The 25,557-nt window shown below is 37.6% G+C and overlaps 2 protein-coding genes across 2 annotated transcripts in view; one reads left to right on the forward strand and one right to left on the reverse strand.

Annotated features, from left to right (window-relative positions):
* Window positions 1-20,056, reverse strand: part of CCDC146 (coiled-coil domain containing 146) — a gene marked incomplete at both ends in the record, with an annotated part of 75,278 nt that extends 55,222 nt beyond the window's left edge. The window contains one exon of the mRNA XM_082012410.1: window positions 19,901-20,056. Within this exon, the coding sequence (XP_081868536.1) occupies window positions 19,901-20,056 (156 nt within the window). The remainder of the gene's footprint in view (window positions 1-19,900) is intronic.
* FGL2 (fibrinogen like 2) lies at window positions 2,859-7,082 on the forward strand (the record flags this gene model as incomplete). The annotated part of the gene is made up of 2 exons (XM_082004491.1): window positions 2,859-3,606; window positions 6,364-7,082. 2 exons carry the CDS (start codon window positions 2,859-2,861, stop codon window positions 7,080-7,082), a joined length of 1,467 nt encoding a protein of 488 aa, XP_081860617.1.
* Window positions 20,057-25,557: the final 5,501 nt, after the last annotated feature.

A 25,557-nucleotide genomic window follows, 5' to 3' on the forward strand; every position in this document is an offset into this window, starting at 1 on the left:
GCTGAAAGAGATGAAAAGCTACAAGAAAATAACCTTTAACTAAACAGAAGACCTTGATAGAAAATTCTCACTTGTGGTCATCAGCTGTTATTCACTTAGATCCTTTCACAGCTGAAAACGATTGGGTTTGGGTTTTGTGATTCCTTAACTACTTTAAAGTTTCAAGTATTACACAGAACACTCTAGGGATCTAGAAAAGCCATCTGGAAAGAAACTTCGTTTATAAACAAACTGCAGTTCTCCGTTTTCATCTGGTCCAATACTTCTGCCATTAGTTAAGCTGCATCAGCATTTTACAGTATAAGATTGCTCAGTGCTCCTTCTAAGGGCAAAGACTTATTAAAAACTTAGTTTTCAAAGTTTGCTTCATTTATCTCAAGGGAGATGAGAGGCACAAAACATGAAAAGGGCTGTGGCATACTACTTTGAGTTCCTGAAGGAAGGAGATCTGACAACTTGTTGGGAATGGACATTTGCTGACAGAACAGGAAGAAGGACCGGTCCTCAATTACAAGACTTCTCCAGGTAGAACACCACAGATATCTGATGCAGAAATGGGTCTTTTGGGCTCCAAACAGACTGGTGATAGCCTAGCAGCAGAACATCAGATTAATAACAATATCTGGAGGATAGCAGAGTATCTCAAGATTACAAAAGTCTCATCCAAAGGAGGATGTAAATACCCCAGAATTAAGGTGTATATAAGGGACCAAGGAATGAATGTCACAGGGCAAAGATGTTTGAAAAGCTCAGATACCACACGTTTACTAACTGAACTTTCTTTTCTTTCACATTCAGCATTACTATAAATTTCTGCCCTTCTTGAAGTCACTCAGTTGTAATGGTATTGGGGGCTTTCAATGCAGCACAAGTGTCATAAATTATAACAATATTTGATATTCATTTAAACATTTCAAGGCAATTCATAAGATGTGGCCTACCAAGGATAATTATTATCAGTTTTACAGACACAGAATAGTTTGTCCAACCCAAAGTAACACAGCAGATTGCAGAGTTCATTGTAAACTGAACAAATGACACCGTGAGGGGAATGTGGCTTCCCAAATAACAAGGATTTAGGAACTCTATTTTATTTCTAAAGCTCCTCAAAAGAGGCTGGTATAGCTTTCCTCAATTTGAAAGTTGCAGCAATACAGGAGAACAAGGCTCTGTAAATACCTGATTTTAGAGAAAAAAAAAAAGGATCCTATCAATCAAATAAAAATTTAAAAATTTTACTCACAAATTAAATTCATACATTTCATCTACTGTTACAAACATTTCTGTTTTGATACATTTTTAACAAAATGAAAGTGATGGCTGGGGGGGGAGTCTTTCACCTCATTGCTGGGGAACTTTCATGGTCTGAAAGGGAGAGATACGCAGTTTTGCCACATAACTAAAAGCACCATGGCAGGTTCTGGGATGTTCATTTAGAATATGGGAAAGGCAGATTCAAAACCCATTTCCCAAGAAAGTATCCAGACCATTGTGCTATGCAGGAATCTGAAGGAATTGTTGTAGCAGGTTAGACAAGTGGGGTTTTTTTTTTTACCAAGACTCCCTCCAGTACTATCAATATAAGCCTGTGGTTTCTAGAAAAGTTAGTAACATTCCAGAGATCATGAATTTATGGAGTATGTGTGAGACTAATGTCTGTTTAATGTTTAATCTGTATTATGAGTAATTTCAAATAGGGTTTAGGGAAATAAATTGTTCAGATGGGACTAATTAAACAAGAACTGGTGTAAAAATCCTTTACTCATGCAAGTAATTTGGCTCTTGATTGAGCTATGAATGCACAAAGACATGTCCCTGTAGCCTTGCTTTAGGGCACAAGGAAAATGACACAGATCATTAAAACTGCATAGATACCACGTGAGAATGGCAAAGGTGGCTGTAGAATAAAAATGAGGAAGGACATGGCAATTGTCACCTAGAGCTGAAGTATTCCATTTGGTGTGATTAGTCACACAAAGTACATGATTAACTCTTAAAGCTGATATGAGGCACAATAAAAAAGAAAAGCAGGAACTGAAAATCAGGAATACAAAAAAGAATACCCCAGACTGATGGGCCCATGGGAGCTCCTTCCCTATCTCCTTGCCTTGCTTTAGATTTAGAATTCAGGACGTTATTCAGAGCATCAGGCTTTGCTTTGGGTTTTCTGGGCAACTAATCCAACAGTTAGGAAACCATGCATCAAAGGGTGTGTGTGGGGGGGTGTGTTAAGTTCCCTTCCCTTCACTTAGAAAGATTCAATAAGAAATACCCAGAATCAGATAACAGTGAATTTTAACTGTGAAGTGCCATACAAATCATTAATATTCCAGGTAACTATTCTAAGCAGTGCTAAGCAAAACAGGAAGAAGAAAGTGCTGCTCATCCTCCTTAGTTTGTGACTCTACCCTGAAAAATGTTTGGAACCAAAACAATACGTGTGTTTCAACATGCTCTGGGATTTAAATCATTTTCATGAATATATCTACTCAGTGTTAGGAAGAAGAGGACTGAGTGTCAGTGAAGCTATTGCTGTGATAAACCTCAAACGGGGAAAGGGACTGCTTTTCACCTTTTCCACCTGCTGTGGTAAAACTACAGTCTGGTTTTCAAGTTTTAGAACACTCAAATGTTAAGAAACAGATGTTAGAAGACTACTATAATACAGAGCTAAGCGATTCTTTTCCCACAAAAGAAAATCTATGTACAACAAGGAATGAAATTGAACTGCATAAGTGATCAGCACACATGCATTTCATCATTTTGCTTACATGCACTAGCTCTGAGACAGGAATACTCACTGAAACGTGCTACTCTTGCAAGCACTACCTACTTTGCTCTGCTATTAATCACTCGTGATGCAAGCACTCCCACCCATTTCTGAGAACAGCGCAGGCAGTCCGATAACTCACAGACTTCAAGCTGCCCTTATAAAGTTGTTCCACTTTTGCATACTTCCTCATACTGCCAGTTTCTCTGCGAAGATGAAGCTGCTCGTTTACTTAGTCTTGCTGAAGACAGCTCTCCTTGCTTTAACAAATGTCTTTGCAGTTGTTTTAGAAGATGAAGAGGATGCTAAAGAAAGAAAAGTTACTGAGACTTGTCCTATAAAACTCAAATCTAATCAGAAATGTGATGAAGGAGAGGATTGTCCATATCAGATAAATCTGCCTCCAATGACCATCCAGTTACCCAAAGAATTCAGACTGCTTGAGAAGACTCTCAAAGAAGTACAGACCCTTAAAGAAGCAGTAAACAAACTGAAGAAATGCTGCCAAGATTGCAAGTTGCAGGCAGATGACAATCAAGAAAGAGACAGTAGTAATGAATTCCTTCTACCTAATGCAGAAACTCCAACAGAGAACAGCAAAATCCAAGATAACAGAGTAAAGGAACTACAAAGCAAAGTTAACAAAATGGCAACCAGTTTAAAAAATGCAAAGAACCAGATTCAGACACTGCAGGGTCGTTTAGAGAAGATGAGCCTCGTAAATATGAACAATGTAGAACATTATGTCGACAGCAAAGTTGCTAATTTGACGTTCGTTGTGAACAGCCTTGATAACAAATGTTCTTCTAAATGTCCAGCAATGCAACCAAGACCTGGTATGTAACCTGTTAATTCTTACTCCCTGTATAACTTTTCCGTGCATTTTACAAATATTAGGTAAACAATTCTAAATATAATTTAACCAAATAGCTATGTTATTAATTTCACAAGTTAAGTATTTACTTTTAGTGATTATTTATACTCCTGTAAAACATTTCAGCTGCCACTAGAGGGTTACTGAGAGCTGCAGGTGTTCAGTTCCTCCCAGAATTGGACTTTATTATGGAATTTAAAACATGAATTTTCAAAGGACTTTTTTTTGCAAAGGACTTTTTTTTGCAATTCAATTAGCAACCATGAAAAATTAACTTTATTTTACACCGTACTACACTTCATTAAGGATATTAAATATCAGTGAACTACATAAATTTTCTCCTTGGATAAGAAGGGGTATATTTTCACTAGGTGTGCCTTAGAAAATTGCATCTGTTTTTTTTCAAAGTGAAACTGCAACTCTGAAAAGGTCTGCAAGACATTAAACATCAAGTGAATCTAGTAAATATTTATTTTTTAACAGATGGATAATAAAATAATTTTTCTATCATCACAGCAAATATCTGAAAGCCTCATGTAAAAAAGCTTATTAACAGTACTTCTCAAGTGGGTACCAGATGTACCATCATTTTAATACTAAACCCTTAGCATGAATCTAATATAAAAGCAATATAAAACAGAAAACAGGTGTTATCACTGACAAACACTTTTCTTTTACTTTTTATTTGCCCTAATTAAAATAAAGAAATAGAACTAATTTCTTTCTAATGTTGACTGTTATTAAGGGAAGATTGAGGGTTTTTTTAAAGTCATTAAGTTTTTATATTACATATACAAATCTTTGAAAACAAGAAATATTCACTAGATTGTCAGTGGATTCTACCACTTAGATATCATACATATGAAGATAGGGCTCTCTAGAGATAAAGCAGAAAGATCAGGCTACAGTTTTTAAGCCTCTGTTGCTTAGCATTCAAATTTAAAATAAAACTGTTCTTCTCTCTACCCATATTGAAAATTGAAGGATCTGCAGACAGTACAGTATATGTACAGCTGAAATTCTTGGAAGTGAGAGAAGAGCAAATTAATAATAATAAAAGTAATGATTTTACTATATCAACAATCAGCTTAAATCAGCTATAAATCAGTATAAATCAATTACTTTAATTCACATATAAAACATTCAGCTAAAGAATGAGTGGTATTTGGTATATTGATAATAGGCAATGAATCAAATTCAAGTACAGTACTTAATAACAGACAATTCATCTTTGATATTTCTCACCTTTACTGAAATGCTGGGTACTGTTCATGGGATATGATCATGTAGATATTCCTTATATTTTACAGTAATTGATGCTAAAAGTATTTGCAGCATCAATATATACATTATGAAAACTAGCAAGGAGAACAGCTACAACTTTTTCCTATACAGGAGTTATTCCTGCATCCACTGAAAGTGACAGCAAAACTTTATTTAAATAGGAGTTGAATTGGATTATAAAAGCATTTTATCTGAAATATGTATTCTCTGTCAATATCTGCTCTGAAACTTAGTCCATCAAAGATCTTACACAAAGTTCAGTGAAATAGATGAGAGTCTATTGTGGATTTGGATTTGGCTTTTAAGCCTTCAATTCCTATGCATTGTGCTTTCATAGATGCCCAGATTTTGTACTGGCAAACAAGGAGTCCTGAGTCATCCGCTGCTGCAGCCTGAGAACACTCCTCCCTTTCAAGAAGTAGTTTGTTTAAATTTTTCTAGGAAAAATATACAATTCAAGTCTGAAAATGAACATGCCCATAAATTCAAACATGCAATAGGAATGAACATTATGGTTTTGACTCTTAACTCAGAAATTCTGAGAGCTCTCTGTATCACTTAATTAAGCACATGGAATTATAATACCTTGCTGTTGCACACAATGTCATTACTGGATGACTTTGTGGATCAAATCTGGATTTTCACTCTGCAGGAAAAACCTGGGGGTATTTTTCTTTTGAATAAAATACATCACCCATTGGTAGGAAAAAGCTGTGTTAATGGTAGATGCTAAAACTTTTCCTTACTGTAAAGCCAGCAATGCCATATACACAGGAAAACATCATCACTTTTCTAGCTTCATCTTTCTAGGAATCACAGTACTACTACAATAGATGAGACAATTTTATTACTTTTTTCCTGCTTCCTAAAGTACAGTCAACATTAACACATAAAACATTCCTAATCATGTTATGTTCTGTATCAAATTATGTCAACTGAACAATAGCCAAGTTAAAGTCATTCCCACCTTGACCAAGTTTTTCCTCTGACATACTGCCAGATGAAGATTTAAATTACAGACAGGGTGTGATGGTATACATTTAAATACAAAAAGCAGCAAGCATATAAACATGAGCATTAGAAATTCGGACTGAAGAAATCAGGCTAAATTTACAGGAGGTAATGAAAAGCTAAAGAGAAAAGTAGAGAAAAGGAGAAAAGGGAAAGCAGACAATCAAAACACCCCCATATTAGGCAGTTTTGATACAAAAAGTCATTTAAGTGGGTTTTTTTCGGACAGCTATCTGATGCAGAGATCCTAGGTGGCATCTATTATAGAGTAAACCTGATGGAAAAAAAAATGAAACTGTTGTAATACTATTTCCTATGTAGAAGTCTCTCCAATCCAAGTTCTGTATGCCACATCAGTCTGGGTAAAAGTTTTATTTTTAAATTGAAAATATGTTTATTCTAACACTATCTGTTCTTTCACCAGTTATACAAATAATGCAGAGAGACTGTGCTGATCATTACACAGCAGGCAGAAGGAGTAACGGAATCTACAGGATTAGCCCTGACCCCAGAAATGATAGCTTTGACGTTTACTGTGACATGCAAACACATGGAGGCGGCTGGACAGTGCTGCAACGGCGTCAGGATGGTAGCACTAACTTTAACAGAACCTGGAACGACTACAAAAATGGCTTTGGAAACCTCAGCAGGGAGTTTTGGCTGGGGAATGACAAAATTCACCTCCTGACAAAGAGCCAGGAAATGCAACTGAGAATTGAACTTGAAGATTTCAATGGCATCAGAGAGTACGCGAAATACGAACACTTCTACGTGGCCAACGAATACCTAAAGTACCGTCTAAGCGTTCGCGGCTATAGCGGCACAGCAGGAGATGCCCTTCACTACAGCAGGCACTACAACCACGACCAAAAGTTCTTTACAACTCCAGACAAGGACAACGACAGGTATCCTTCAGGAAACTGTGGCGCGTACTACAGCTCTGGCTGGTGGTTCGATGCATGCTTGTCTGCCAACCTCAATGGCAAGTACTACCACAAGAAATACAAAGGTATTCGCAATGGCATTTTTTGGGGTACATGGCATGGCATTTCTGATGACATTCCAAGTGGATATAGGCAAACCTTTAAATCAGTAAAAATCATGATCAGACCAAAAGGTTTTGTGCAGCTTTCTCTTAACTAGTTTGCATTGGACTGCACTCAAAATCATACTTACACAGTATTATGCTCAGAATTCAAGTATTCAGTTATGTTTGGCATAAAGTAGTTCTAGAGAAAACAGCATACTTCCACATAAATTTTTAGAGATGGTTTGACCCATATAATGTATTAAAAACAGCATGAATGTTTCTGAATAGTTATTGCTAAAACTTAGCACAGGTTAAGTCTTGGTATCATTATGTAAATATTCTAAACATTGCTTTTGGTGCTTTTACTGACTGTGATATACCAGTTTTTATGATTTAAAACTTTTAAATGATCTTTCACAAATAGTGTCTGAATGAACACCTACATTTTAACCTGAAAATAACTCAGAGGTGTAACTGATAACATATACATTTGTCAAAACTTAGAATGAAAATTAGCCTCTCTGAAACAGCTTGACTCTTTGTATTATCTATCCTTCGCAACTTCAAAGGTATACCATGGCAATGTCAACACAAATTTTGAAATGTACTACAAATTATTATTTTTAAAGGACTATGAAACAGGGGACCACATGGTTTGCCAAAAGACACAAAAAAAAAGCTTTGAAGAAAACTTAGAAAATTAAGATGATTCCTCAAATCTCATCCTCTTTATCAAAGATTACTCAAAGGAGTTGGTGAAGTAATTGAATAAAAGCAAGTGGAAATACTGTAGAGAGCACATAATGAAAGACAATATTTCTTGCTCATTTTGGTTCCTCTATTCAAACTCAAGATCCTATTTGTCATTTGTGGGAGAAAGGAGCCATTATGTAGCTTATTGCACATCTATATAGACAGGTAGACAGGTAGGAAGAAGACACATCAAGAAGAATCCATGTCTTTGCATTAATGCCTCTAAATACTTGCAAAAATAGTCCCCAGCATCATTTTGCTTTCTCATGAATCTTTTAGCTAAGCCAAATGTTACAATATGACTCTTGTAGAGACTCAAGCTCTCATTTAAGTACTTTTCACTCTATGTACCATCAGACCTTAAAATTATAAGAAATATTATAAATATTTTGTAAGATACAAAAAGATTGTGTTCTCCCCATTTTCTGAGTACCCCTTTTGTAGCCACAGAAACATGAACAACCCACTGGCACTTATAAACAGAAAAGAGAGTATGTGGAAGACTTTTTTCTCGTAAAATATATCAAATTAAACGATCAAATTTTCAAATACTTCAGGAAGTACAAATTAGAGATACTATTATTAAAGCTCATGTTGTAGATAGTGAACATAAATTTGACCACACGTATCTATTGCCTACCCCAGAAAGGACATGTCTCTATAATTACAGTAATTCACAATCTGAGCAGAGATGCAATTTATCTTAGCAAGAGGCTATTTTGTTATATTGCTTATGCCAATCTTGAGATGCAGCTAAACTATAATAAGACTGTATTTCTTTACCAGTTAAAGTGTGGTCTTTGCTGGCATAGGCTTTTTGGTTAAAAGAGACATAAAAAAAAAAAGTATACACCTGACCTAATACTTTACAAAAATTACCTTTACTGTTTTTTTAAGATGATATCAGGAACTATTATGGTTACAAGTTATGCAAATAAGCAACAGTGGCAATTGCTAAATTGTAAAATATTAATATATATATTTTAAGGAAGTAAATACTTTGAAGGATATTTCAGTGTGAAGTGTAATTTGGTTTATTTTATTTCAATTTTAAAGAGCAGTGGAAAATTTTAATTGCAAGATGTATAATTGCTTGAGAACATGTTTTGAAGCTATAGAATATTTATTTTGGAATAAAAAAGGATTGCCTAAAGAAAAAAAAAAGCAACTTCTGAAGTATTGATTAGAAGAGCAAATATCTAATTGCATATGATTATATTTAATCATTATGCATTAAATGCACAATTTGCTCCTATTCATTATACGGTAACTAGCTAAGTATGACTTACAGTATCTACAAGCTTCTACTTGAAAATGTCTTTTTCCTGCTAAGCTGTTAGAAGAGAAACTGTCCTTTTTAAATCCTGTTTAAAGGAAACTTTGTAAAACACAGCAATTTTAACAGAATAAGCGAATGTGACTAATATCACCTAAAAAAGCCTTGTCCCAAAAAAAAACCAAGAAGAAGTTGTAATGTTGTTACACAAATCTGAATATTACCTGCCTGCCTGGAACTGTTGTAGTTGAATCTCCATCAATGTGTACTAGTATTACAAAGTGTAACTCCATCTACTTGTTGCAACCATTATTTTTGTTTCCCCTTGGTGTAATAAAATTGTCATGCTTAAAGCTGTACTACTGTCATAGGTGTTTATGGGGACTATCCAAAAATTATGATAAATTCTTTTATTGATTTTCTGTAAAAACTGAACGAATAAGAAAACACAGATAACTTTAGATGACCAACAAAGACGACTATGACGGGCCAGGAGAGTAATTGATAGTGGTGATAGTTCTTAAGATATCTGTTTTATGACACTTCAGCTGCCAGATAATAACCAAAGGCTGAAACCTCAGACATCTTTTTGAAACTGTTCATGTTTCAGAAGAGAAAAAAGTAATTGCCCAATCAAGAATTTACACAACCTGTATCTTTAACATAAAAGAGGAGAGCAAACTAATCTGTTTTTTATATAACACACAACCTTTCACATCACATGCAAGTTTCATCAAAGCATGGGAACAGAAATAATACTCCAAGTTAAAGCATAAAATTTTTTATACAAACAAAAGCACTTGGTCTCTGCTTAAGGCTTAACAATTCAAAACATATCTTTCAATTTATGGAAAACATCTATCTAACACTGATTATCATATGAAAACACTTGTAGTTTTATCTTGCTAATATTTAAATTGTGAATTTTAGTGAAGACAATTATTAACAGTGGGTTTGCTAGCAAAATTCCTATGGGTTGTTTCCAAAAAATAAAGGCATAAATCCATCTGTTCAATGTGACCAGCCAAGCAGACTGTAATGTCTTGGCTTTCTATGCATTGCTTAAAAAAAAAAAAAAAAAAAAAAAAAAAAAAAAAATCAGAAAAAACAGAGAAGAAATGAAAAGAAGGCCTGAAAGCAGTGATTAAAATTTTTTTCTTCCTTTTCTAATGCAAATATCTGTTTCCTTACTGGTGTTTTTTGAGAAACACTGCAGTCAAACTCAGAGAGTAAGTTGTGAACAACAGGCAGTTTGACAATTTGTTGGAAAATAAACTTGCATTTATGTGATTATTTTCAAAGGAAATTAAGATTGTTCTCAATCCATGCCTAGAACACTGTGTTTATAACTTAAACCAAAATCAAACAAAAACAAAGTGCTAGATTTACTTAGCTTCTATTACTTACATGTCATAGAAATATCAAAACAGGAGAGATGTGACTTTAAGTCTTCTTAGAGAAAAGAGATAAGGACTAAATACTGGCCTACCAAGAAGGAGATTTGAAATATTTTTTTTATAAATGTGTGCTGTGTTCCTTTTTTTCAGGAGATAAAAGAAAAATTATATGGTATATATAGGTCTGAAGACATTGACATAAGTTTCAAAGAAAAATGGCTGAGCAATACTATCCACAGGCCCTGCTAAATGCAAATATTCCAGTTACTAAAATGGTCTCTCTCATTCACAGCTTTAACGAAACTTTTATGGAGTTATAATACTTCTGCCAGAAGTGAATTTGGCCATCCTCCTCAACAGTAACCAGAAACAGAAAACAATGTTTTAAGATGATGTGTCAAATCCAATGTTCACACAAATCCTTGTTCATCAAATCTTTCTCATCTCAGTAAAAGAAGAAACCATTTGGAAAATAATCAGTAACTGGAAAAAATATCCCCAATTACCTAATTATGTTCATATAATCAAGGCAAACTGTAAGTCTAATTAATATTACACTTCTACTGAAACAGTATGCCAACATTTAGAATTACACAGTAGAAAAAAATAAGTATGGTTTACACACTTATTTTTAAGCAATTACACGGAGTCAATTATTTTTATGGAGAAGTAAGATCCACTTCAAGAAACAGAAATTCTCATTTGTTTCTTTGGACAGAGCATAAAAGCCCCTCTGCTTACCTCTGTAGCTCAACTGTGTGTGCTAAACTCAAAGACAAGGATTCTTTCTCATGCAAATCTTTAAGGCTCTGTTCATTAAGGAGTATTTGGACACAGGTTTTTTGAATAAGTAAACCAGAAATCATCTTTTTAACATTTAAAGTAACCTAATCTGTATAACACATGATTCTCCACCACTGGACATTTTTACTGAATCTGTTTAGTTAACATTGCTCTGGCTTCCTCATCACACGGTTGTGCTGACACACACATCATAAGCCAAGGCCAGGTAGACTCACAATTTTAGTACAAGATCATCTTGTTCTGGAATATCAGGTCTCAGATACATATTTTGGGTGAGAAAAGGGGAAGGGGGAGATAACTTTGGAACATAAGCAATACACTTGTCTTTTTAAGTCTCACGGGTCTCAGAAATTGTTGAGAAAAGGTCAAAACGCAGGAAGATGCTGCAATTAAAGATAATTCCTTCTCCCAGCCTTGCAGCTTTAGGGAGCTGTATTTCCTGTGTGTGGCATTAAACCTGCACTTGACTTTATAACAGCATAGAAGAGACAACACATCATAAATGCTTTCAAACCTGTTTTTCGGAAATTAACAGAAATACCACCTGCTTTGTGATTATCTGAACACATCCAACAGCTTCCTGGCCTTGTTTCCTCACAATGTCACCTCCTAGCAGCAAAAAGAATCTCTCAATGGAAAAAGCATATTATAATGGCTCTGTTCGCACTCCTGCTGTTTAAAGGCACCTGTAAATTCACTCCAGTCCTCTACAGCTTTTTATAGGAGTTACCACCAACTGGAACAATAAACTTTCCTATCGCAACCACTGATCAGTTTAACGTTCACTACGCAAACTACTGCTTGCTTGCTGAAAGCTGTTGCAAAACTCAGACTCTATCTTACAGACACATTATCATCCCTAGCTGACTCCCCAAATGACCATATCAACAAAGTTAAAAAAGGTTTATTTAATTAGCAGCCAGATTCCTATGGGTGGAGGTGGAGGCAACATCTGGCTTTGCTGTCTGTGCTGACATATTTAGATAGCTTTTTTGTTGTGCCAGGAGCCTTTGAAGCATGTAATGTGGAGTATGCCAGGATCAGCTTAAGTTTGAAAATTTTGTTTTCATTCAACAGCTGCATTAAGATTTTTACATCTTTCATAGAGCACATACCTGTTTGGAGAGTACTGAAACAAATTATCCACAGTTACCATGCAAAAATATACTGATGATCGTACTTTAGACGAGGAGAAAGCACGCTACAGTGTGTCTAGGTGAACAGAAATTAAATCGGTGCTTATACCAAAAAAATTAAATTTCTACCTTAGTCTACCAAGCTAGCTTTTCTATGAAATTTTTCATTTAAAGATGTATCAACATTTTTTTTAAAAAAGGAAAGTTGTTTACACCTACCATTTAACCTAAGTTAGGAGAGAATTAAAAAAATAGCTTGTTAGCAATAGAAATTGGAAAAGGCTATATTTTCTAGAGTGGTATTGTTAATTGTCAGAATGCCTATTTGAAAGCTGTAGCCAATCTTCATGTGACTTTCTCTTCTTTCCTGCAGCACAGTTGAGAAAAAAGAGAAAACCATTTCCCCCCTTAAGCCCCATTCAAACGGTGAACATGTGCATCATTCCATGACTTTAAAGCTCTTCCAGCTAGCAGACCCACATGAATCAGCATCAAATCAGCAAAATCAAAAAGCAAAATTTGCTTGAGAAGTCTCTGTCACTATACAGTTCACTTTTTGGTAAACATGGAAACTTTGCTCTTTGTTTCCAATAGAACCAGGATTTCAGTTAACAACTTTATTAGCAGTTCAACTGCTTTTGGCAGTCAGGAGTAAGAAGTTCACTAATCTCAGGAAGACTCCAAGTTTCAAAATAGTAATGAAAAATATTCATGAAAGGTTGTATCTACTTCCTGATGAATGGTGGCCATAGGATGGCTAGATCCCAGCAAAAAGAAATGTAGCAATGTTCCATCAAAAAAAGCAGCACAAATGAAAGATTTGGTGCTTGTATTTTTATAGAATACAGAATGCAACAGTCTGCATTAGACCAGTCAAAGAAATCTCCCCAAAGGAGTTTATTCTTCTGCAGGTTTAGATTTAGCACATAAATGGATGACACTCATTAGCAAAAAGGGATTATTGCAAATAATAATACCTTCCAAATAAGGTGCCTGCTCACTGAATCAGGTAAATAGTAAAGCGCTTTTCACTCACAAGTACACTATTTTATGGAACGAATAGCTCCATCACATCGTCCACTACAAAGACATGCAAGATAAATGTTGCAGAATCCTTTTTCTGGTATTGTTTTAAAAATAGATGTATACATTTGAGTAAATTAACAACTATCTTTCTAAGCCAAGAACATACTAATAAAAGGAAGAGAAAGAAAAAGCACAGCATAGAAAAGCTCATGGACATCACTCTTGAGTGAAGCCTAACAAAAAGGCCAAAGAGACAGATATCCTGCTGGGAGTCTGTTACAGACCACCCAGCCAGGATGAAGAGACAGATGAGACATTCTATAAGCGACTGGTGGAGGTCTCGCATTCGCTGGCCCTTGTTCTTGTGGGGGACTTCAATCTACCGGACATCTGCTGGAAGTATAACACGGCAGAGAGGAAACAGTCTAGGAGGTTCCTGGAGTGTGTGGAGGATAAACTCCTGACACAGCTGGTGAGTGAGCCCACCAGGGGAGGTGCCTTGCTGGACCTGCTGTTTACAAACAGAGAAGGACTGGTGAGAGATGTGGTGGTCGGAGGCTGTCTTGGGCTTAGTGACCACGACATGAGAGAATTCTCAGTTGTGAGTGAAGTAAGGAGAGGGGTTAGCAAAACTGCTATCATGGACTTCCGGAGGGCAGACTTCGGCCTGTTCAGGTCACTGGTTGAGAGAGTCCCTTGGGAGACAGTCCTGAAGGATGAAGGGGTCCAGGAAGGTTGGACAGTCTTCAAGAAGGGAATCTTAAAGGCGCAGGAGCAGGCGGTCCCCATGTGCTGTAAAATGAGCTGGCGGGGAAGATGACCGGCCTGGCTGAACAGGAAGATTTTGCTGGGACTCAGGGAAAAGAGGAGAGTTTATCACCTCTGGAAGAAGGGGAAGGCAACTCACGAAGAGTACAAGGATCTTGTTAGGTCAAACAGGGACAAAATTAGAACAGCAAAAGCCCAGCTAGAACTCAACCTGGCCATGGTTGTAAAGCATAACAAAAAATGCTTTTACAAATATATTAACAACAAAAAGAGAGGCAAGGAGAATCTCCATCCCTTACTGGATATGTGGGGAACATTGTCACCGAGGATGAGGATAAGGCTGAGGTACTTAATGCCTTCTTTGCCTCAGTCTTCAATAGCCAGTCCAGGTATCTGCAGGGTATTCAGCCCCCTGAGCTGGAAGGCGGGGATGGAGAGCACAATAAACTCCCCATAATCCAGCAGGAAACAATTAAGGACCTGTTAAACCACCTGGACACCCACATGTCTATGGGGCCTGATGGGATTCACCCGAGAGTACTGAGGGAGCTGGCAGAGGAGCTTGCCAAGACACTCTCCATCATTTATCAGCAGTCCTGGTTAACAGGAGGTCCCAGAAGACTGGAGGCTTGCCAATGTGACACCCATCTACAAGAAGGGCTGGAAGAATGATCCTGGGAACTACAGGCCTGTCAGCCTGACCTCCGTACCGGGGAAGATCATGGAGCAGTTCATCTTAAGAGTGCTCACGGGGCATGTGCAGGACAACCAAGGGATCAGGCCCGGCCAGCATGGGTTCATGAAAGGCAGGTCCTGCTTGACCAACCTGATCTCCTTCTAGGACCAGGTGACCTGCCTAGTGGATGAGGGAAAGGCTGTGGATGTTGTCTACCTGGACTTTACTAAAGCCTTTGACAGCGTCTCCCACAGCATTCTCCTGGAGAAACTGGCGGCTCGTGGCTTGGACGGGTTTACTCTTCGCTGGGTAAAGAACTGGCTGGATGGCTGAGCCCAGAGAGTTGTGGTGAATGGCGTTAAATCTGGCTGGTGGCCGGTCACAAGCGGTGTCCCCAGGGCTCGGTTCTGGGCCTGGCCTTGTTCAATATCTTTGTTGATCATCTGGATGAGAGGATTGAGTGCTCCCTCAGTAAGTTTGCAGACGACAGCAAGTTGGGTGGGAGTGTTGATCTGCTGGAGGGTAGGAGGGCTCTGCAGAGGAATCTGGACAGGCTGGATCGATGGGCCAAGGCCAACTGTATGACATTTAATAAGGCCAAGTGCCGGGTCCTGCACTTGGGTCACAACAACCCCATGCAACGCTACAGGCTTGGGGAGGAGTGGCTGGAGAGCTGCATGGTGGAAAAGGACCTGGGGGTGCTGGTTGACAGCCGGCTGAATATGAGCCAGCAGTGTGCCCAGGTGGCCAAGGCCAACAGTGTCCTGGCTTGTATCAGAATCGTGTGGCCAGCAGGAGTAGGGAAGTGATCGTGCCCCTGTACTCAGTACTGGTGAGGCTGCACCTTGAATCCTGTGTTCAGTTTTGGGCCCCTCACTACAAGAAGGATGCTGAGGTGCTTGAGTGTGTCCAAAGAAGGGCAACAAAGGTGGTGAGGGGTCTGGAGAACAAGTCTTATGAGGAGTGGCTGGGGGAACTGGGGTTGTTCAGTGTGGAGAAGAGGAGGCTGAGGGGAGACCTTATCGCTCTCTACAACTACCTGAAAGGGGGTTGTGGTGAGGTGGGTGTTGGTCTCTTCTCCCAAGTAACTAGTGATAGGACGAAAGTTGCGCCAGGGGAGGTTTAGATTTAGATATTAGGAAAAATTTCTTCACCGAGAGATTGGTCAAGCATTGGAACAGGCTGACCAGGGAGGTGGTGGAGTGACCCATCACTGGAAATGTTCAAAAAAACATGTGGATGTGGTGCTTTGGGACATGGTTTAGGGGGCATGGTGGCATTGGGTTGATGGTTGGACTTGATGATCTTAGAGGTCTTTTCCAACCTTAACGATTCTGTGATTCTGTGAAAAACTTCTAATATAATACTAACTGAAAGAGACCTCAAACTGGGAGAAGCTATCCTCCCACCACTTGATTTCTCCTTTTTTTTTTCCCCCCAGAAAAAGAGGACCTTGTACATAATTTATAAATAAGAAAAATTAACTGTTTAGTTAGAATTAAAAGATAGTAGGCTCCATGACTGATTTTCCCTTCTAACTGAAAGAACCTGAAGAATACTAGTTTTTGGAGAGACTCTTGAATCAAAAAGATGAACCAGTAGATTTTGTGAGCAATCAATCAACTTTATTAACTCTTTGAAGTTTTGCAAAGATAAAGTGGATTGAAAACTGTTCCTGGAGTGTAGCTGTCCATGATTCACTATCAAATTGGAAAGATGTATAGAGTAGGGTTCTTTTTTGTGTCTGGGACTAATTGTGATTTGGGTAACAGAACAAAAATTAAGCAACAGAAAAGAATTTGAAGACTTTATTAGATTACAAACTAAACATCAACAGCATCATTATGACAACTGATGTTTTATTTATTTATGTTCCCGTTAAAATGGGAAAGCCTGGATCAGGTGGAGGAAAGGAAAGAATAACTTGAGTGTCCAGAGTGAAAAAATGTTACTGTACAGTGCAGGGAAGGACAAAAATTTACAAGGACAAAAACTATGACAGTGGGCAGGACACAATTTGTTAATCAGTCTTTTGTATTTTCATTTTGCTTAATCTTGTAATTTTGAGCATTTAATCCAGTTTCATGTCATGTTCTGTTGCTTTTTGCATTCAAGTGGTAATTTCAGTATGTCCTGTGCTGCTTTAGCAGTAATAGTAGTGTTGTAACAAGGATGATATAAGGATAAAGGGAGAGGTAAAATGTATTGTATTACCATCTGTTGCAAAAAAAAATAATAAATTTGCTTGCAACAGATAAGTATAAATTCAGACCATTTTGCTGAAGCTAGCTACTAGTAAAATATTAATTTTATAAAATTATTAGCTCTTGAAATTTAGACAATGTACATGACATAAAATTCAACACATTTTTTGCTGCCTCAAGTTACATATACATGGTCTATAATGCACTAAATTAAATTAAAAATGAAAACAGCATGATTTATTGCATCTTAATGTAGCATTTATCCAAGTAATGTGTTTATTTCATCACACAGGTACTAGACTATGTAGTTTTCCATGAAAGTTACCAACATGATGCAGATTGATTTATTTCTAATGGTGTACACTAGAAGAAAACAGGATATGCGGAATGATTCACAAGTCAAGAAATTAAATTAGAAGCATTAGAGCAAAGGTCTTTATTTCAAGGACCTAACAACAAAAGCTAAAAGAAGTGGAAAGTTCATTTTGTGAACGTATGACAGTCCTCTAACCAACAGCAGAGAAGTACTGAGTTAGGCTGATGTCAGCTTGGTAATAATAAAAACAATTGGTGAAAAGAAGCAAGTCATGATGGACTGACCGGCTTTTGTTCAAATGTCTGTCCAGTTATTAATATTTTTACCTTACCCACAAGGCTAAACAACGTTATTATGTGCTATTAAAAATGAAGAGGAGAAAGTGTGCATGTTTGACTTCTTGCTATATATATGTGTGACTATCTGCTATTTACATGAGAAAAATAAGACTGGCTTGACTGGAAGGCTTACTGCTAGAAGGGATACGTATCTCTCAAATAAATCTTATAATATCAAAAGCTGTCCCTTCTGATAAGTCTTTGCTGCTATGCAGGCATAAATGACTAGCCAATAAACCAGAGATAATATGATACAATTCTGCTTCTGTGGAAAAATTCTGAAAGCTCTTCCAAGAAGCAGAAGCCAGTGTCAATGCAACAACCTCTATGGTGACCGAAGTCATATATTTGTCTCTGAATTATGTATAAAGTTCAACAAAGGAAAACAAACACGTCAGTGGAAGAGAAGAAATGTGAATAAGTGATGAAAAGCCAAACTGGCCCATAAAGCACAAGTACGAACTGTTAAAAATTATGATAAGAATAAATGAGTCATAGTTCCCTTTTAAAAATTGACAAAATGACCAAAAGACCTCATCATGAAATCTTATGCAAATTGCTTACTTCAGTTTTCCACCGCACGTTTTTTCCCCGAGCTGGGAACAACTTCAAGTATTAAGGTTACCCTATATTTCCCATTAATGGTTTATAATGTTATCAGAATTAAACAAGTTGGCCTTAAATCTGACATGCCAAATGTCAAAATTTTCCACTTTGGAAAGATTGACGGGGGGAGCAGAAATCAGCCAAATGATCTGACCATTTTCTAGAATAAAGCTAGAAATATGTTTTCCCCACAATTAAAAGTAAGGAAAACAAAGCATACATGTAGAATATCTTCTAGCATATACTGGGCATATGCTTCTTGTTGACATGTCAAAAATTCCCCCACAACTGAAAACCTATAGAAAAAGTATGCAAGTAGCTGGAAAATATAGTACTCCTCAAAGTGCAGCTTCTATACATTTCAGTAGATATGAGGATTTCTGTAAGGCAAGAGGTCAACTCTCTTTGAGAGTTGATGAGAGTTGACCTGTCCTGGACTTTTGCAGGTGCCTTGGACTGAGAAGAAAGGTTTTTTGTGCTACAACAATACTGGAAGCTGTGGGCTCACCATACAGTGGCACTGGACTGAAAGTGAAAATCTCTCTCCCTCCTGTGTACTCCACTTGAATGCATAAGAGATTAGAGACATATTGACTGTGCAGCTTCATGCTATGTTCGGTATAATCAAATAGCAGGATAGGAAAAGGGCAGTCCTATTTTCCTCTTCACTACAAATTCTCGCCCCTTCCTTTCTACTGACCTTAGGTAGTAAGGCAGAGAGAGAGAGCTGGACTAGCAAACTGACAGATCCCAAGATCTGTAAAGAGACCAAGGTAAAGCAACTTAAAGTAAGAAAAACGTGAAGTATGAACAAATCTTACTCAGGATATAAGGGATTTGTACATGATTATTATAAAGAGGGCAGAAATTGATGGCTCTCCTTTGTCACTGTGGGAAAGACAAGAAGAAATCTGCATTATTCACTCCAAAGGAAATTTAAACTGGGATCTAAGAAAAACTTCTTTTTTAAAAAACTCTAGCAATGATGAAATGCTGGAAAAGGAGAATCAAAGAGCTATCTCCATCAATTAAAGTTTTAAAGAACAAATTAGACAAATATGTGCAGAGAATCTACTTCAGTGTAAATTTTGGACTAGATGATCTCTTACTGTCTCTTCTGGCATTACATTTTTAAGGATTCCATTTGATATGTATTTGATATCTTAAATTCTAAAATATTTCTAGTATTCAAAAAGTTTCCTTAACACAGAAAATTCTGCAAAAGAAACCGAGTTCCAAAAGGTTTCTTCTGTCATCATCAGTTATTAGTGCCTCAGGAGCCACTTACCTTGGGTTTTTCCTGCAGCTATTGAGCTTTTCTAAAAATCAAGATGCCATTACCTCTATAGATAGCATACTACAAAAACAAGACCTCTCTATTCCCATTCCCTTTAAGGCCATGATCACTGAAAAAAATAAGGTGGTTATCTATTAAGCACAACATCCCCAGGAAGTATGTGCCCCATATATGTTTCTGCTTCACAAAATGTTCTTACCACTTAGAATAGGGAAGCTACAGATAGCCTATGGTAACAATCTTCAATTACTAACAACAAAATATACATTACAGATTAATTGATTTGTACACAATATGCACTGCTATAGATAGAGAAAGCTGGGGTATATGGTACCTCATCTAAACACTGAAAAGCAGGACTTGCTGTCACATCAGTGGATCCTTCATCTCGGCTATAAACAGTTGGAGATAGAGCACAGATAGGTTGCTCCTTCTCAATTTCCAGTTCTGTGTCACTGGAACTGGAACTTTCTTCACCAGCCTGACTCATTGTTTGAAGTTCTAGGAAGTAACAAAAATACCAAAATACAGTTAATTAGATCCTAGGATATATATAACTGTGCAAGTAAATACATAGTGTAAGGAACACAACAACGTGAGACCCACATTCAAACAATAAAAGTCACAATGTGACCAAGCTTGGGTGGGTCTACAATTATAACTTCATGAAAGACTTGTAAAAGGCTGCACTATCACTCTATTATTGAGTATCCTTAAAATCCTCTAACAGTTGGCTATATTACCATCACATATGTTAGACAACATGAAAAACAGTATTTCTTAAAGAAAAGGCATTGAATAATAGATTTAAACTTGAAAAGGCTTCTGGGGTCATCTGTCCAATTTCCTGCTCAAAACAGGGCTAACTTCAAAACTAAACTGAGTTACTTAGGGCTTTGACCAGTGAGTTTTGGAAATCCGTTAAACTGGGGACTCCGGCCATTGCCTTCAGGCAGGTCCTTTTAAAGGAAACCCCCAAGTGGATGGGACTCCTATAGGTATAACTGTGGTGATCTTTTCTCTGTCATTTCCATAAGACTAATCCAAGAATGTGTTTCTCCTTCTCTCTAACCCAATAAGCCCACCCTTCACCGCATCCCTTGACCTTGCAGGGAGTAACTGCATAGAAAAGGGACGTCTGCACAGAACATAGAGATCTCGAGGACAAGAACTGGTCTAACTTGTGTGAGTAATATCATTAACGTTATTCATATTTGTAAGTCACTGCACGGTCATCCTGAAAAGAACCCAAAACCAAACCCAACAAATAAACCCCCAAAACCATAGAAATTGAGAAAACATGATATAATATCTGAGAGTAGGAGGTAGAAAAATATTGGAAAAAAATAATTATTTGGAGATGTCCTCATGTAGCTCTTATGTAGTACTAACATTTTAGTTATGTACAGGTTACATTTTTAGTATCTGTTCAAGAGTAATAATACAACTCACAGGATGCAAGCTGTATTTTGATCCCTAGTGCAGTGTGGGATCCCTTTTCTCTTTGCCAAAAGAAGGAGATCTAAAAGAGGCTAAAATCCAAGTTTTATAATCTTTGCTTTGGTATAAGCTTTATTCCAAAGAAAGCTCTTTTTCAAATTAGATAATGTTCATGATATGTTCCCAGACGTCAATCATCAGAACTGTCTGAGGTGTGTGAAAAAGCTGAGATGGAAGAGGGAAATAGGAGGTGGAATACAAGGGGATACAATGCTCCTGGTACCCTGATAAGACAGCAGTGTCCACCAGGTCGGTACTTGCCATTATATCAAATGCCAATTAATAGTTGCCAAAAACATCTTCTGGCATAACAGTATCTTAAGAGTTTTGTAAATTCAAAGAGTTTTAAAATACTGACCTTTTGCATGAAGGCACACAAACATTTCAAGAGAAAGACATAAGAGATATGGGATGACTACAGAGAGGCAGTAAGAATCTTAACGAGGGAAGAGAGGGGAAGAAGGACTTCTGAGGCATACAGAAATCTTGACATGACATAGTAAGATAGGCGAACCATAAAGTATTTGTAGAGCAAAGCACAGCAGAAAGTGGAGACACATTATACATGGAGGAATTGAAGAATTCCTTCACAAGTTCACTAAAGTTGGCCGTAGACAAAACGAATGGGCAAATTAGCATCACAGTATTTTTGTTCAAAATTCTGGGAGGAAGATTGCCAACTTCTGCAAGTGTTCACCTGACTCTAGCAGATCTTTCTAGGTTAACTATTATGCAGAATAACTATTATGCAGAGAACATTGTATTCTGCTGTAAGATAAAATCATTATAAAACCAGTATCAGCTACCAAAGATGCAGAACCTACTTCAAATTAGTCAGTCATCAGCCTTTTCGTTCAGCCTTTCATATAACATATGGAAGAGTTTTCTCTTTTGAAAGAGAGTTTTTTATTATAAATCAAGAAAAATCAAAATTAAAACTGTAATAAAATCAACAAGAACTTTTGAGAATATTTCAATTATATATACCAGGGTTCACTAATGAAACCACCAGAGCAATTTTGCACTCCAAAGTCAGAAAGCTGACAGTTAAGAGAAGTCGACTTTCTTTTTATAATTGTGGTGGGAAAATGGATATAAAAATATTGTCTTGTGTGTATCCGCCTTTTGAAAAGTCACTCGTTTATAAAGATAGTGAAATTTAACCTGGCAAAAGTTTGTGACTTTCTTCAGTGCTGTTTGGAATTGCTTCAGGAACATTTTGACTTTTAGAGAGATTTCAGTGGCTGTATTTGCTTATGAAAAAAAAAAGCACTTTCATGATCTGTCCTGGAGGAGTCAAAACATTGTGAAACAACTGTAAACTTCATAGAGGCCAACAAATAAACTCTGACATACTCTACATAAACATGTATACACATTTATAAATAGAGCAATTTTTCATCTATAAAGAACTGAATATTTTCATATATGCATTTCATGTTTATGGCTGCTGGTGTTGCTTTATTTGTTCCTCTAAACATATTGCAAGAATTTAGACAAAGGAAAAAGCACGGGGGAAGAAACTCTAAATAATACAATGCCAAAACCCGAGAGCTTTATGGGTGTAGGCATTTTTGTCAATGTATATGTGTATGTGAAATGTGTGAGTGTATCTGAAATGTGAAAAAAGTGTATGTGAAACATACAGTTGACGCTAATCAAAAAATACACTTGCTCACAGTATGCTAGTACGAAAGAGTTCTCACCAAGACTCCAATTTGCTGGGCAGGGAGAGAACAAAAACAATCTTCTGAATCTGAAAATTTTATAATATTATGTCAAGACACAACTATAGACAGCTGAGACAGAGGAAAACAACGAGACAGCCATAGCTACTGTGATAAGCACTAGTCTCCACTCCTTTTAAGAGGGAAGGGGACAGACAGTAACAAAACATATATACAATTATGGGATATTAAAATAAGTTTAGCATTCTTCTATTACCTACTACATGATTAAACTTAAAATTCAGCTCATACAAAATTGGATATATGAAGTTCAAAAAGCAAAGTGGAAAATTTGTATTTTTGCAGTATATGATAAACAATCTAATTCAAATAGAAATTAAAGTTGGCATGATTCCTAAATTTACAGAATAGTTCAACAAATATGGATGTTTTGAAACTGTAGAACTGCAAATAATATCACAGCCTTGATCCAACACAGAGAATTGCAGAGAAAGGGAATTACAAGCCTGTTTTGGAACCTGGGTCAAATCAGACTGAGAACCCTCTTGTGAAACAGCTTCAGGACAGCAACAATAATAAAAGTCTCAACTCAGATTCCCAAGACTAACGCCTGCATTTTTACTTCAGTATCTCTCAAACAATCAGCAATGTTCATATACAAGTCAGTGCAAAATCCAAATAGGTGACACTCAGCTGCATTGGCACTTTCCAGAGTGACAGATGCAAAAAGCAGTAAAATTTCATTCTGAACATGAAGAGACACAGCTCAATGTATGAAGATGCATCAAGTAGACTAATTAAGAAGGCAAAAAATTTATAATAATCTCTGTCAAGGGAACTACACTTCAAGTGATTGACTTCACTAACATATACTGATGAAGCCCTTTAAACTTTATCTTAAACTTATCTATGATTCTAATTTTGCATTTACAAAATTAGAATCATAGAATCATTTAGGTCAGAAAAGGCCTTTAAGATCACTGAGTCCCACCATAAATCTAATACTGACAAGTCCACCACTAAACCACGTCACTAACCGCCACATCTACACATCTTTTAAATACCTCCAGGGATGTTGACTCAACCACTTCCCTGGGCAGCCTGTTCCAATGCTTGACAACCCTTCCAGTGAATAACGTTTTCCTAATATCCAGTCTAAATCACCCCACACACAATTTGAGGCCATTTCCTCTCGTCCTATCACTAGTTAGTTGGGAGAAGAGACCAACACCCACCTCACTACAACTTCCTTTCAGGTAGTTGTAGAGAGCGATAAAGTCTCCCTCAGCCTCCTTTTCTCCAGACTAAACAACCCCAGTTCCCTCAGACAGTCCTCATAAGACTTGTTCTCCAGACCTTTCACCAGTTTCATTGCTCTTTGGACATGCTCCAGGAACTCAACGTCCTTCTTGCAGCAAGGGGCCCAAAACTGAACACAGTATTTGAGGCACAGCCTCACCAGTGCCGAGTACAGGGGCACAATCACTTCCCTACTCCTGCTGGCCACACTGTTGCTGATACAGGCCAGGACGCTGTTGGCATTCTTGGCCACCTGGGCACACTGCTGGCTCATATTCAGCCAGCTGTCGACCAACACCCCCAGGTCCTTTTCCACCGGGCAGCTTTCCCGTGACTCTTCTCCAAGCCTGTAGCATTGCATGGGGTTGTTGTGACCCAAGTGCAGGACCTGGCACTTGGCCTTGTTGAATGTCATACAGTTGGCCTTGGCCCGTCGTTCCAGCCTGTCCGGATCCCTCTGTAAAGCCCTCCTACCCTCCAGCAGATCAACACTCCAACCCAACTTGCTGTCATCTGTAAACTCACTGAGGGAGCACTCGATTCCCTTGTCCAAATCATTGATAAAGATAGTAAACAGAACTGGCCCAAATACTGAGTCCTGGGGAACATTGCTTGTAACCATTAAAGTCAGTTAAAACTGGGTTGGTTAAATTGGTGTAGACTGACACGTAAAGGCTCCAACTCACAAGAGATTTGTTTTGCTTGATACAACGGAAGTCTAAGGTTTAGCCAAGTTGAAACAACTAGGTGTAAATTCACATTAAGTTGAGCTGAAGCCATAGACATAGATCTCCTTCCACAGCGAGCTGCATCCATGGATGTTATGTATTATTTCCTTCTCTTGCAGGAGGAGATACCTTCCTCCTTCCTCAACACTGATCTGCAAGAGGAACAGCTTTATGACTACTTTCTCAGGCAAAATCAGCTAAGGAAATCTGAATCATTTCAATCATTTCAATTTGTTACAAGCTCAGTTGATTAATTTTTCTGGAAGTTGCTAAGGAGCACCTTCCCATCTGCCTGCAGGCAGCAAGGGTGGCAGGAGATAGGAGCAGTACCCAGAGCATGGAGGCAATGAACAGAACCTCAGATGAACAGTGGGACATAGAATCATCGAATCATTTAGGTTGGAAAAGACCTTTGAGATCATCAAGTCCAACTGCAAACCTAAATTGGCCAAGTCCACCACTAAACCACGTCCCTAAGCACAACATCTACATGTCTTTTAAATACCTCCAGGGATGGCGGCTCAACAACTTCCCTGGGCAGTCTGTTTCAATGCTTGGCAACCCTTTCAGTGAAGAAAGTTTTCCTAATATCCAATCTAAACCTCAGGATATTTACCTCCATCTTCATGCTACCTCCTTTTGTGCACAAATCTTCAAAAAAAAAATTACTCCAAAAACAAGAAAACTGACAGCGTTTCACACTGAATTACTTAAAAAAATTATGTAATGTAGCTGGAACACCAGAACGGCAATACCTAGTCAGACCAGAAGCTGAT

Source organism: Phaethon aethereus (genome assembly GCF_964289735.1).
Source record: "Phaethon aethereus genome assembly, chromosome: 1".
Lineage (NCBI taxonomy): Eukaryota > Metazoa > Chordata > Aves > Phaethontiformes > Phaethontidae > Phaethon > Phaethon aethereus.